Here is a 13441-nt window from a genome sequence, read left to right as displayed (position 1 = left end):
AGTAAATGTGAATTGTCAAGAATACTAAGTATAATTAAAAATAAGATTTGTCTTAAAACAAAGACAAAAATAGCAGATTTTTAATGTAAACATGTTATTTTCTGTTTTTCCAACATTTTTAGATCTGGTAGCTCAGCGAGGAGAAAGATTGGAATTATTGATAGATAAAACAGAAAATCTCGTGGATTCGGTAAGTACGGGCTATGATGATATTTTTCAGGATGTAGAGAATGTGTGGTTGATAGCTAACATAGTAGGGAAATGTCTTAAATTTAATACTGTAGTGTTTTTTTTTTCTTTTCTAACCTCCATTATCTGATTACATTGTGATTACAAGGATAACAATGAGGCATAGAAAAAAAGCCAGGACCCATTAATACCCATTAAGGAAGCTTTGGTTTGGAAAACATACGCAATTTAGAGAAACAATTTGTTTAAAGCTTTGAACTGATGTGTACATAATTCAGCACCTTCTAAGCACATTTTGTAAAACACGAAACAAATTTTCAGGCTCCTTGCGACCTAGTGTGAATCCTGAAAACTGGACAGTTCATTCATTTTCTTGCTCACTGTGACAGCTTGAGCCTTCCGTGTGTCAAGCGAGAGGCAGGATCGGGAAGGGCCACTGAGCCTTAAAGGAGTCAGTGTCCCTGTGACCTACTTACGCTACAGTTCCGTGTGTCTTCGCACTCTCCATCCGGTTAGTGGATGAAGGTTTTGAGGAAAGATGATAGATACAATGGTGAATAGAAAGAGGGCAGAGATCAGTTACAGTTTGGGTCTCTACAATTACAAATTGAAATGCAGAGTGGAAGATTACACCTTGGAACAGACCCATGGGTGATCAGGTTCATTCTTACTGGCAGCTAGATTGTAGAGGTTAACAGCACAAGTTCTAGAGGCCGGCTACCTGGGATTGACTCCATTTCTGCCACTTACTGGTCATGTGACCTTAGGCAAGTTACTTAACCTCTCTGTGCTTCAGTGATTATCTGTAAAGTGGAGATACCTACTCCATAGTGTTTGGAGAGTTAAGTCAGATGATGCATGCAAAATGCCCAACACAGTGTCTGGTACATAGTAAGAGCTATTTAAATGTTTGTTGTTATTGTTGGTTTTACTGGGACATTCATTAACAGTATGTCTTAGAAGGATAACAGTTTTTTGTTTGTGTTTGTTTGTTTGTTTTGTTTTGTTTTTTATCAAAGCCCATGGTAGTTACAGGAAGGATGGCACCATACAGGAAGTCAAAACCCCAGGATGCTGTAGTGGCTCCCTTTATAACCCATTGCTGGGGGCCAAAGAGGGCAAAGCAGTATGTGATGCCAGATCTGCAGACCGGTGTCTTTGCTGTTCCCAGTCCATCTCTTAGCTACTCCTAATCCCAGAAGGTTATCCCGTTTAGCTGGAACAGTCTGTATTTGACCAGCACTAGTATAGTCTGTACTTTCCAAATGAAAGTCTTCTTAATTTTGTTGACTACACATCCCAGGATAACAAAAGCTGCTAATTAACTAACAGATGTCTCATTTCTGGAGGAATAACATACGTAGGATAAAGCGCAGCAAGGGTACTACTGTTAGTAAGTGTACAGTTCATTAGTTTTCACATCTGCCTGTACCCATGTGACCACCACCTGGATCAAGATAGAACACATTTCTAGCACCTCCAAAGGCTGGCTTATGCCCCTTCCAGGTAATCATCCCCAACAGAGGTAACCATGTTTCTGACTTACATCATCCTAGACGATATTTTGCCTGTTCTTAAAATGTATAGAAATAGAATCATATGTTATGTAAGCTTTTGTGTCTGGCCTCTTTTACTCACCACAGCTGTGAGATCCATCAACATCGTTGAATGTAGTAATAGTTTATTCTTTTTTTATCATTTTTCACTGTTCATTTTACAAACCTGCCTACCACAATTTGTTTATACGTTCTCCTCTGTGGGGCTTGAATTCTGGATTCTCTATTTTATTTCACTGATCTGTCTGTCTGCCTTTATGCCAATACCACACTGTATTGATAACTAGAGCTTTATAGAATTTCCTAAGTCCTCCAACTATGTTCTTCTCCAGGACTGTCTTCACTATTTTCGGTCTTTTGCATTTCCAATTATATTTCAGAATAAGCTTGTTACTTTTTACCTTTAACAAAATCTTGTATCTTTGATTGTGATTGCATTTAATCTATAGGTCAATTTAGGGAGCATTGGTATCTTGCCAGCATTGCGTCTTCCTTTCCATAAATATGGCATGTCTCTGCTTCTGCATAGGACATCTTTTCTTTTTTTCCAACAATGTTTGGTAGTTTTTGGTGTACAGGTCTTGCACATATTTTGTGAAACTTACCCTTAAGAATGTCATGCTTATGTAGTCTATAAATTTTTAAATTTCATTTTCAATATTTATTGCTAATATATAGAAATAAAATTGATTTTTGTATATTGACCTGGTTTGTATCCTTCAACTTTATAAAATTCACTTATTACTTCTTGGAGCTTTTTTGTAGATTCTTGCCTTTTATTTCTTTGCCTTACCTTACTGCACTGGGTAGAATTTTCTACACAATAGTGAATGCAAGCAGTGACAGTGGAAATTTTTGTGTGTAGCACATGTTATGGGGGAAAATGCAATATTTTCACTAATTATGTTGTTAACCATAGATTTTTTGTTTTTTGAGCGTCCTTTCATCAGGTGGAAGAAATTCACTTCAGTTCTTCATTTGACAGTTTTATTCATGAATTTTATCAAGTATTTTTCTCCATCCATTGAAAGGATTGTATGGCTTTTCTCCTTTATTCAGTTACTATGACTGAATATAACTTATTCAGTCAACATTTATTTTTAACATCTTATTGGATTTGCTATTGTTTTGTTCAGGAATTTTGCATCTGCGTTCATCAGGGATATTGGTCTGTAATATATTACTCTTTTTAGGCTTTGGTATCAAGGATATGCTGGCCTCATCAGAGGAGCTGGGAAGACCTCTCTCTATCCTCCAACAGAGTTTAGATACTGTTGGTATTATCTGTTCCTTGGCTGTTTGGAAGAATTCACCAGTGAAGCTGTCTCAGCCTGGAGTTTTGTTTGTGGGAAGGTTTTAAATCTACCATTTTGATACTTGTTTCCTATTTGTACCATCTGTCCGTTGTTCCCTTCTCCCCCTTTTTCTGCCTTCTGATCAACTCGTTGAGTGTTGTCTAAATTCCATTTTTACCTCCTCTATCAGCTTATTAGCTATACCTCTTTGTTATTTGATGTTTGCCTTAGGGTTTACAGTATAAGTCATTACCTTATCATAGTCCGCCTTCAAGTGGTATTATTTCACTTCACAAAAACAGTATAAGAACCTTCCAATAGCATACCTCCATCTGACCTTCCTGGCCATGATGCTGTTTTATAATACTTTTATTTACACATATATTAGAAACCTCATGATACATTGTTATTATTTTTGTTTAAACAGTTGATTATCTTTTAAAGAGATTTAAATAATAAGAAAAAACATCTTTCTGTTTACTCATTTCTTGTAACTTCATTCTTTTCTGGATCCAGATTTTCATCTGGTGTCATTTTATTTCTACCCATAGGACGTCTTTTAACATTTTTTGTAGTACAGTTCTGCTAATAATGAATTCTTTTTAGCATTTGTATGTCCAAAAAAGCCTTTATTTATTTCACTTCCTTATTTTAAAGGTATTTTCTTTCAATATTTTAAAGGTGTTCCATCACTGTCTTACACATTCTTTCTGACAAAAATTCTGTCATTCTTGCATACATAATGTATGTTTTTCTTCTCTAGGTGCTTCCTTTTTTATTAATTTCAGGTGTACAAAACAACCTAATGATTAGACATTTACACCCCTCACAAAGTGATAAGCCCCCCCAATCTACTACCCCTCTGATGTCATGTATAGCTGTTACAATACCATTGACTATATTCCCTATACTCTACATCCCATGACTATATATATATATAGTCTGTGTATACAGACTATATATATATACAGACTGTGTGTGTGTGTGTGTGTATATAATTATAGTTGACATTCAGTATTATTCAGCTTCAGCTTCAGATGTATAGCGTGGTGGTCAGGCATCTACACAGTCTATGAAGTGATCCCCCTGGTGCTTTAAAGGTTTACTTTTTATCACTGGTTTTAAGAAATTTGGTTATAATGTGCTTTGGTGTGGTTTTTTCATGTTTCTTCAGCTTTGGGTGTGTTGAGCTGTGGGTTTGTAATTTTTGACAAATCATGAGAATATACAGACGTTATTTCTGCAAATATTTTTCTATCCCTCTTCTCTCCTTCTAGGACTCCAGTTACATGTACATTAAGCCACTTGAAGTTGTCCCGCAGCTCACTGATGCCGTGCTCATTTTTGTCAGTCTCTTTTCTTTCTGTTTTCACTTAGGATAGTGTCTATTGGTATGTCTTCAAGTTTATGTATCTTCTGCAGTTTATAATGTGCTAATACTCCCATATCATGTATTTTTCATCTCTACAAGTTTGATTTACATCGTTTCATATCGCCCATGTGTCTCTTTAACATGTGCATGCCTTCCTCTACCTTCTTGAATATATGGAATATGTTTATAATTGAAATGTTTATTCTACTTACGTGTCATGTAAATATTGATAGAGTTGGGTTTAAGTAAGATACGTTGGTCTTTGGTTTGTATTTGCCCCAGTGTCTTTGTTCCTCTTTATCTTTCTTAATTTGTTTACTCAGATATTTTAAAAATTGTTTCATTTTATCACATCTTGTTTTTTTAACAGTTTTATTGAACTATTTTTTATTGATAAATAATCCACAGACATGTGATTGACCCATCATTTAAAGTATACATTTCAATGGTTTTCTGGAATATTACAATTCTTTCAATTGTGGTTAAGATATATACCAGTATAACATAAAATTTGCCATTTTAACCATATAATTCAGTGACATTAATTATATTCACAATGTGGTGCAACCATCACTAATTCCAAAACTTTGTCATCATCCCAAGCAGAAATTCTGTAGCCATTAATCAGTAACTCCTCACTCCCCTTACCTCCAGACCCCAGTTCTAATCGTACTTACTGTCTCTATGAATTTTCCTATTCCAGGTGCCTTCATATAAGTGGAATTCCACAATATTTGCCCTTTTGCATCTGGCTTATTTCACTTAGCATAATATTTTCAAGATTCATCCATGTTGTAGCGTGTGTCAGAATTTCCTTCCTTTTTGTGACTGAAGAATATTCCATTGTATGCGTACAACACATTTTTTGTATCCATTAATATGGATGGACCCTTTGGGTTGTCTCCATCTTTGGGCTATTGTGAGTAAGGCTACTGTGAATGTTGACGTAGAAGTATCTGTTCATGTCCATGTGTTCAGTTCCTTTGGGTCTGTATCTAGGAGTAGAATTGCTGGGTCATATAGTAGTTCTATAATTAGCTTTTTGAGGGACTGCCAAACTTTTCCATAGTTACTGCACCATTTTACGTTCCCACCAGCAATATACAAGGGTATCATTTTTTCCACATCCTCAACAACACTTGTTATTTTTCCATCTTTTTATTCTAGCCATCCTGGTGGTTATGAAGTGGTATCTCATTGTGGTTTTGATTTGCTCTTTCCTAATGACTAATGACATTGAGCATCTTTTCATGTGCTTATCGGCCATTTGTATATCTTCTTTGGAGAAATTATTCAAGTCCTTTGCCCATTTTTTAAAAGGGAGTCATCAGCTTCTAATGAAACCATCTATATGGAGCAAAGAGATCATCAGGCTGATCAGCTTGCCCCTGTCATTCTCATAGGGATTTTTATATCTTCTTGTTCTCTTCTACCCCCTACTCAACTCCCCAAGGGAAGCTTTGGTAAGGTGAAACAATTGTTTTTTGTAGCTGAACTGGTTTTAAAATAGGTGATTTGTAAGAGTTCATATATTGACTTGAGGATTGTAGAGGAATCTCCACTCTGATGTATTTTATCACACGACTACATTTAGGTTTATTCATTTCGTTGCTCACTACTTTTTCTGATTCACATTATCGTCCTCTTTCTTGGATTCTTTATTGTGATTTAGTTTGTGAGTAATTGCAGAGTTCAGTTAACTGAGACGTTCACAAACTGTACAGTTTAGAGGGCAGAATCCCCAAGACCTGCCTGTTCTGACTCCAACTGCAAGTGTATTTGTTCCCCAAACCACCCTCAGGTTTGATCATTGACTAGAAGGACTCACAGAACCCCATGAAAGCTGTTACACTCACAGGTACCTGTTGTGCTGCCCTCATGGAATCAGGACGCTTTACTGTCCCAGCATAGATGTGTGACAACATGCATACAATATCGTCAAGCAGGGAAGCTTGTCCAGGCCTTGGTGATCAGTTTTTATTGAGATCTCATTATATAAGCACAACTGACTGCTGGCCCACTTGCTTGATTTCTCTCCAGTGTCCAGCTTTTCTAGGTGTACAGCTGGTTTTTCTGTAGTGACTAGTCCCCATCCTCAATGACATTGTTACTCTTTGGCTAGCTGAGGCCAAACGTCAGACCCCTTTTGGGGCAAGTGTAGGTTCTTCACTACACAGTAAAGCTGATGGGCATCTGGGTCGTTTCCATTTTTGAGATAAGACAAATAGCACAGTTGGAAATATTTTTGTATGTGTCTTTTGGTGAACTTGTGCATGCGTCTCTCTTGGGTGTATACCTAGGAGTGGAATTGCTGGGCTATTAGGGAATTTTATTGTTTGTTTGATTTAAACTGCTTGTGTCCTGGTGGGAGTGGTTAGTTGATACTGAGAAATTGATGTTTCAAAAGAAAATGAATAACTGAAGGAGTGAAGTTTTTTGGGTTTTGGCCTCATACAGGTAAGAACTTATCTTCCTGTTGAAATTGAACAGGCTTAATGGCTCAGAATCCCAGCATTATACTGGGCAGAACAGGCAAATGTGTTTGCAGCCAGCTGCCCTAGAAGTCTTTCTCATTGGAAGCGTAGAGGATAAGGCTTTCCCACCAACAGGAGGAACCACTTCTAATGGTTGACATCATGGGTATGGCTATGGTGAAGAAAAAGGAGAGAAGCCTTTCCCCTGGGCTCCGACTGCTTTGGGGGAACTAGTGATCATGAATGGCCAGTCTCACATGTGAAGAGGAGGAGGGGTAAAAACACTGGGACTTAACAGAGTAAATGAAAGTAAAAGTTTTGGAGGTCTTTCTGCAAATCAATCATATACTCAGTGCCAGGAACCAAACAATTCATGCTTTTTTTTCCTAGTCTGTCACCTTCAAAACAACCAGCAGAAATCTTGCCCGAGCCATGTGTATGAAGAATCTCAAGCTTACCATCATCATCATCATCGTATCAATTGTAAGTTTTTGTCCTCTTTGTGTTTGATCTTATTTTTTAATCTCTAAGAAATTGGGTAGTGGAATTCTTTCTAATAATGAGCACTCTAACATGAGCTACGTAGGCAGGGGCTTGCCTATGAAGTCACATTGGAATATTATCTTGACTTAAACCCCATCTCCCTGTTGAGAATTCTTACTATAAGGAGTTGTGCAAGGCATTCCAAATATTTCTGGATATTTACTGTTTTTGCCACTACTGAAATGGGATTCTTTTAAAATTGCATTTTCTTATTTCCATATTTTCTAATTATATTTCTGTTTAGTAGTTGATTCTATTTACTATTCCTTTATTTCTGTTTTCTCTTTTCTAATTGCTGTATTGTGTGTCTGGCGACTTTGTATACCTCTTTTTTTTTGAGATTTTATTGGGGAAGCAGAACAGAACTTTATTGGGGTACAGTGTGTACTTCCGGGACTTTTTCTAAGTCAGGTTGTTGTCCTTTCCATCTTAGTTGTGGAGGGCGCAGCTCAGCTCCAGGTCCAGTTGCTGTTGTTAGTTACAGGGGGCGCAGCCCACCATCCCTTGCAGGAGTCGAATTGGCAACCTTGTGGTTGAGAGGACGCACTCCAACCAACTGAGCCATCCAGGAGCTCAGTGGCAGCTCAGCTCAAGGTGCCATGTTCAATCTTAGTTGCAGGGGGCGCAGCCCACCGTCCCTGTGGGAGTCGAGGAGTTGAACTGGCAGCCTTGTGGTTTCAGAGCCCGCACTCCAACTAGCTGAGCCATCTAGCCACCCGGGAGCTCAGTGGCAGCTCTTTGTCTTCATTCTAGTTGTGGAGGGCGCAGCTCACTGGCCCATGTGGGAATCAAACCGGCAGCCCTGTTGCCCAGAGCTCGCCCTCTAACCAACTGAGCCACCTGTCCGCCCCGCATACCTCTTATTAATCACCATAGTTTGTTAGTTGATTCTTCAGTGTGCTATAGGTCAGGAGTCAGCAAACATGTTCTGTAAAGTGCCATATAATAAATATTTTAAGCTTTGCGGGCCACATACAGTCTGTTACATATTCTTATTTTTAAGCAACCCTTTAAAATTATAGAAACCATTCTTGGCTCACAAGCCATGGGCTGTAGTTTACTGACCCCTGCTATATAACTAAATTTACAGTACCATCTGTTAATAATTTTCACTTCATCAAATTCATATATGTATGTATGTATGTGTGTGTGTATATATATATATATATATATATACACACACACACATACACTACATATAATTGTATATACTTATATTTTTTTTCTTGCATTTACTAGTAGCAATGTTCAATAATTATGGTGTCAGTGGGCATCTTTATTTAGTTCCCGGTTTTAACTGAAATGCTTCTAATATGTCATTCAGAAGAGTGATACTTACTGTGAATTCTCACTAGATTTTTCTTGTCAAGTTAAGGAACTTTTATTTCTAGATTGCTAAAACTTTTATCAGGAATAGGCTTTTAACTTTAGGGAATGATGTTTCTTTACCCAATGAATTGATAATGAGACTATTTGTATTTAATGTATTGAATTACATTAATAAATGCATTTATAGATAACTATTCTTTCATTTCTGGGATAAATACTAAGAAGTTATTATGTAGTCTTTTAATACATGATGAGTTCAACTTCCTAATATTTATTTAGTAGTTCTCTTGTCTGTAAATATAAATTAGTCTATATGCTATGCTCTCCTTTTGGAACTCTTATGTAAACAGATTATTGGACCTCTTTGAACTATTCTGCATCTCTAGTAACCTTTTTAGCATGTTTAAACTCCTTTTTGCATTGCATTCTGGGAGAATCACTCAGCTAACTCTTCCAGCAAACTAAATTTATTTTCAGCTCTGTTCATTCTGCTATCGAGCTCTTCTGTTTATTTATTTGTATAGCCATGTTTTAGATTTCTAAGAAGTTTCCTTCTTCTTAACTTTAACCTTGTTTTTATGGAACTTGTACTTGTTAACAGATGTACTGTATCCTTGAATTTCTCTGGATACATAGTGAGAGCTATATCACAGGGAATTACATAACTTACACAAGGCTGGGAGCTGGCTAGGCAAGCCCCAAATCTGTAGAGCACGCTGTCAAGAAGGGCAGAATTCCTTCTTCAAGGAAACCTCAGCTTTGCTCTTAAGGCCTTTTAACTGGTTGAATCAGGCTCATTCAGATTATATAGGATAAACTGTCTTACTTAAAGTCAACTGTTAGGAATTCTAATCACAGCTGCAGAATAAAACAGCACACTGTAGCCAAGCCGAGTCGACACATAAAGCCGACCTCACAGAAATATAGTTTCTATATGTAATGGGTTCATTATTTTTATTTTGAAATACATTCTAGGTCTTTTTTTTAAATTTTCATTTCTAATATGGTAAGTGTTGATCATTTTGACGCCCTTCAGCAAGAGCCTCTTGGAGTCTTCACCAGTTTTTAAGAGTGTCAAATGTTCCTGGAGCAAACATTTGAGAGCTGCTGCTCTAAGAAGGAGGGGGGATGCAGGACTTTGGGGGTGCTTGGTGACTGGGCAAGTAGCCTTTCCTCCCTGTCCTCTTGGCATTTGCAGAAGCCCGAAGTTCCCTCCAAGCAGATACCCTGCCTCAGTCCAATTTGCCTCAATCCCTGTTGGAGGTCCTCAGGTTTGGCAGAAGGGCAGGCACAGACCTGTTGGTGTTTTACTGGCCATTGTGTCATAACCTTAAATGTCTCCTTGCTCACGATCCCCAGGTGGCACATTCTAGACTCATCGGCTTTTTTCTCCCCTCTTCTTTGGTCTGGGAATTTTGATTGATTTATGAAGCTGGGTTGTTGTTACATTCAAATTATATTTATTGATTACTTAGCACATGCAGAGTACTGCTCTAAGTGTAATACCAATCTTTGCCAAATGGTGTTGTCACCTAACATTGTACTTCAGCTTTAAAAATCCTTATATTTCACTTACGGCAAATGGTCAACTTTATATCAAATTGGAATATGTGTGTGTGCATGTGTGTGTGTGTGTGACTGTATATGTGTGTGAATGTGTATGTGTGTGAGTGTATGTGATGTGTATGGTTTAACCTATTCATTAATAAGCAGAATTTGCTGTAAACCACCTCCCAACATTTGTAGACAAGTAAGGTAAAACAGTTTGATGACTTTTGGGAGGGGGCGTGGAATTCGTAATTTTTTTTTTCCCCAAGCATGTGAATAATGACATCAGTCACTTAAAGATCTCAAAAAGTTGTAATTTAAAGCACACCAGAATGACTAATTTTCACACTATACCTGATGTTTAAAATAAATCTACTTTTGGAATGAAGTGATGTGAGCAAGCACACACTATTAAAATACCATAACGTAAAATGACAATACTCTAATTAAAAAGCTAACACATCGCTAATGGGACTGGGGTTTTTGCTGTGTTTCTTTTATCATCAGTTTTCCTTTGATTTGGTGATTATAATTATTGTGTCCTTACTCACTGAAAGGTTAGTAATGACATTCTTGCTCACAAGTGGTAGAGAGGTAGAGTCTCTACTCGCGCTTTTTAATTTTTTGTGATCCTAATCCATGTATAAAGCCTAAGATTGTACTTAATAAAATCATACTTCAAGGGAGCTACAGCAATTTGGGATCCTTATGACAATGGCATCTGTGTAGGAGAGGCTCGCGTACCTCCATTCTTCCCAATTACCATAAAGACAAACACGCCCTGCTCTCTGTCCTGCTGAAGAAAGCACAACAGAATTCAAGTGGGTGAGTCTTCGTCAGAAAGGGTAATTTAATTGAGCTTCCATCTTTGAAAATACTTGATTAGTGTAGTGTATTATTACACAGCCACACTCTGATGGGAACAGTATTTATTAACAGGTTAGAAGCCTGTAATGGATTCAAGAAAATAAAATTACCTCCCTCCTCCATCCAGGTCTTCATCTATATCATCGTGTCACCTCTCTGTGGTGGATTTACATGGCCAAGCTGTGTGAAGAAATAAGGAAAAGTTACCATCAACCAAAGGGTACAAGAGAACAAGGAGTCAAAGGCTCCCTGTGATTGAAGCCTTTTAATAGCAACAGATGGTGTCTGCCAGTCTCTTCAACCCTCTTGTTTCTTTTTCTGTTTTTAATCTTGTTTTATGCATCCAGATTTTTCTTTGTCCTGTTAACCAGTTTATTCCAGTCCACTTCAAATTGAGCCATTTATAGCAGCAGTAGCCTTAAAAAGGCCCTTTGTTTGTTTCTTTGGTTTGTTAAATAGTGTCACCTCCATAGAGAAACATGTTTGTTTGCGATTGCACACAGCTATGAGCAGGGTGCAACGCACCAGTCTGATACTTGTCTCTGAACACTGCAGATGAACATTGTGTGTGCACAGAGGTGTTCAAGAGACAGAGCATTGCTCACGTCTCATCTTTATGTCTTTTGTAATTGAAGAGTTTTAGGTACTTGAGAACAATATAAATGGAGATTAATTGTTATTTGGGGAACTGTAATTGAATTGTCGGTGCTGCTTGCTTCTAGGAGCCCAAGCAGGTAAAGTATTAGACATTGCATCTCAGTCAGAGGGAGATCATTTTGCTAGCCTGTTAGAAGCACATGGAATTAATTATCTTTGACCTCCTAGTATTCACTTTTAGGAAAAAGGTTGACCGTTCACAAACCTTGCAGAGCTTGATATCCTGTTTTGCCATTGCAGTTGATTTGAGAAGATGATAGTTTAAATATTGTTGAAGGTTATGGTTTTTTTATGTTTTTTTTCTTTACTTGATTTTTAGGGCAATTCTATAGTTAATAGACCAATAGTGGAGGGAGTGGGGAGGCAAATTCCTCTGGCTCACCAAAGAAAAAGAAGAGAACCACAGTGGATGTGCTAGCATTTTAGCTATGTGAAGGCAGATAGTGTGGGCAATTTTTTCCAGTCTGGGAAAAGCCCAAACAATATAATATAGTCAATGGTCAACTGCAGGGTTTGGCTTTGACTGCTGTTCAGTACTCGTCGGAGCATCCTGTGTGGTTCAGTAAGTCCTTTAATCTTCCTAGTCTTGAAGAACTCTTGAGAAACGAGAGTAGGCAGTATGATGTATAGAAACAATCCAATACAGTGTAACATTCATTTAAGTGCACTATAAGAAAACTGGAATGCCATCACACTGCTTCGTCTACTCTAGCGTCTGCGAGCCACTATGTACTTTTGGTGTGTATCTAAAAGGACATTTGCTGCTCTAGACCTAATTGCATTTATTTATCAATAAGTGCCAGTAAATGGAAGTCACATTACATTTGACATTTTCCCAATGAAAGAACAAATTAGTCTATAAAGTCTAGCCACCTGTGTAGCCTAGTCATGTGCCTTGAATACATATGTGTGACAGAATCTGGCTCATGCTACCTGTTCTTCCTTCTACACCTTGCGATTCATTTATTTGACATGTATTTTAGGCTCCACTAGGCCCATTTATGTGACATATATTTTAGGCCCCCCTTTTCCTGGTGATCATGCAGCGCTCCAGTGTTTTTCCAGTTCTTTTTATCAACACTAATGCCTTTTAATTACATGAGCATTTCCTATTGGAAAACGCATTTGTTCCAGGAAAACATGGCATTCCTTAATAATAATTTTCCAAATGTCTTTAATCCAAAGAAAAAGACTTAAAGTTTATTCCCCTTTCTTATACACAACTGAGTAAAAATGATGTGCATGTTTTAGGGATAAATTACTTAACTGTCCCTTGATCGGTTTATGTATAAGAATGCTTTTTAAAGCACATATATTGTTTTAAATGATGCACAAACTGAAGGCATTAATAAAATTTAAGAGTAATACAATGAGTTGCTTGTTTTAGAATTTATTTCTGGAATCTAACTTCTGATGACATTTTGCCATAGTTTACAGATCAAATGTATTTTACTTATGCTGGAAACACATTAAGAAGTGTGACTTGTGTACAAGACATTTTAAATCATTATGTTGTATATCTGAAACTAATATAATATTGGATGTCAACTGCAATTGACAAATAAAACAATTATTTTTTAAAAAAAGGAAAAAAAATGATAGAACAGCAGA

At 37.3% G+C, this 13441-nt stretch overlaps 1 protein-coding gene across 1 annotated transcript in view; it reads left to right on the top strand.

Annotated features, from left to right (window-relative positions):
- VAMP7 (vesicle associated membrane protein 7) overlaps positions 1–13203 on the top strand; it is a 43184-nt gene extending 29981 nt beyond the window's left edge. The window contains exons 6-8 of the mRNA XM_033111029.1: positions 123–190; positions 7277–7369; positions 11301–13203. Coding sequence (XP_032966920.1) covers positions 123–190; positions 7277–7369; positions 11301–11369 — 230 coding nt within the window. The 3' untranslated portion in view covers positions 11370–13203. The remainder of the gene's footprint in view (positions 1–122; positions 191–7276; positions 7370–11300) is intronic.
- Positions 13204–13441: the final 238 nt, after the last annotated feature.

This window comes from Rhinolophus ferrumequinum, chromosome X (assembly GCF_004115265.2).
Source record: "Rhinolophus ferrumequinum isolate MPI-CBG mRhiFer1 chromosome X, mRhiFer1_v1.p, whole genome shotgun sequence".
In the NCBI taxonomy this organism is placed as follows: Eukaryota; Metazoa; Chordata; class Mammalia; order Chiroptera; family Rhinolophidae; genus Rhinolophus; species Rhinolophus ferrumequinum.
The sequence above is the reverse complement of the archived record's forward strand: the minus strand, read 5'-3'. Positions and strand labels throughout refer to the sequence as shown.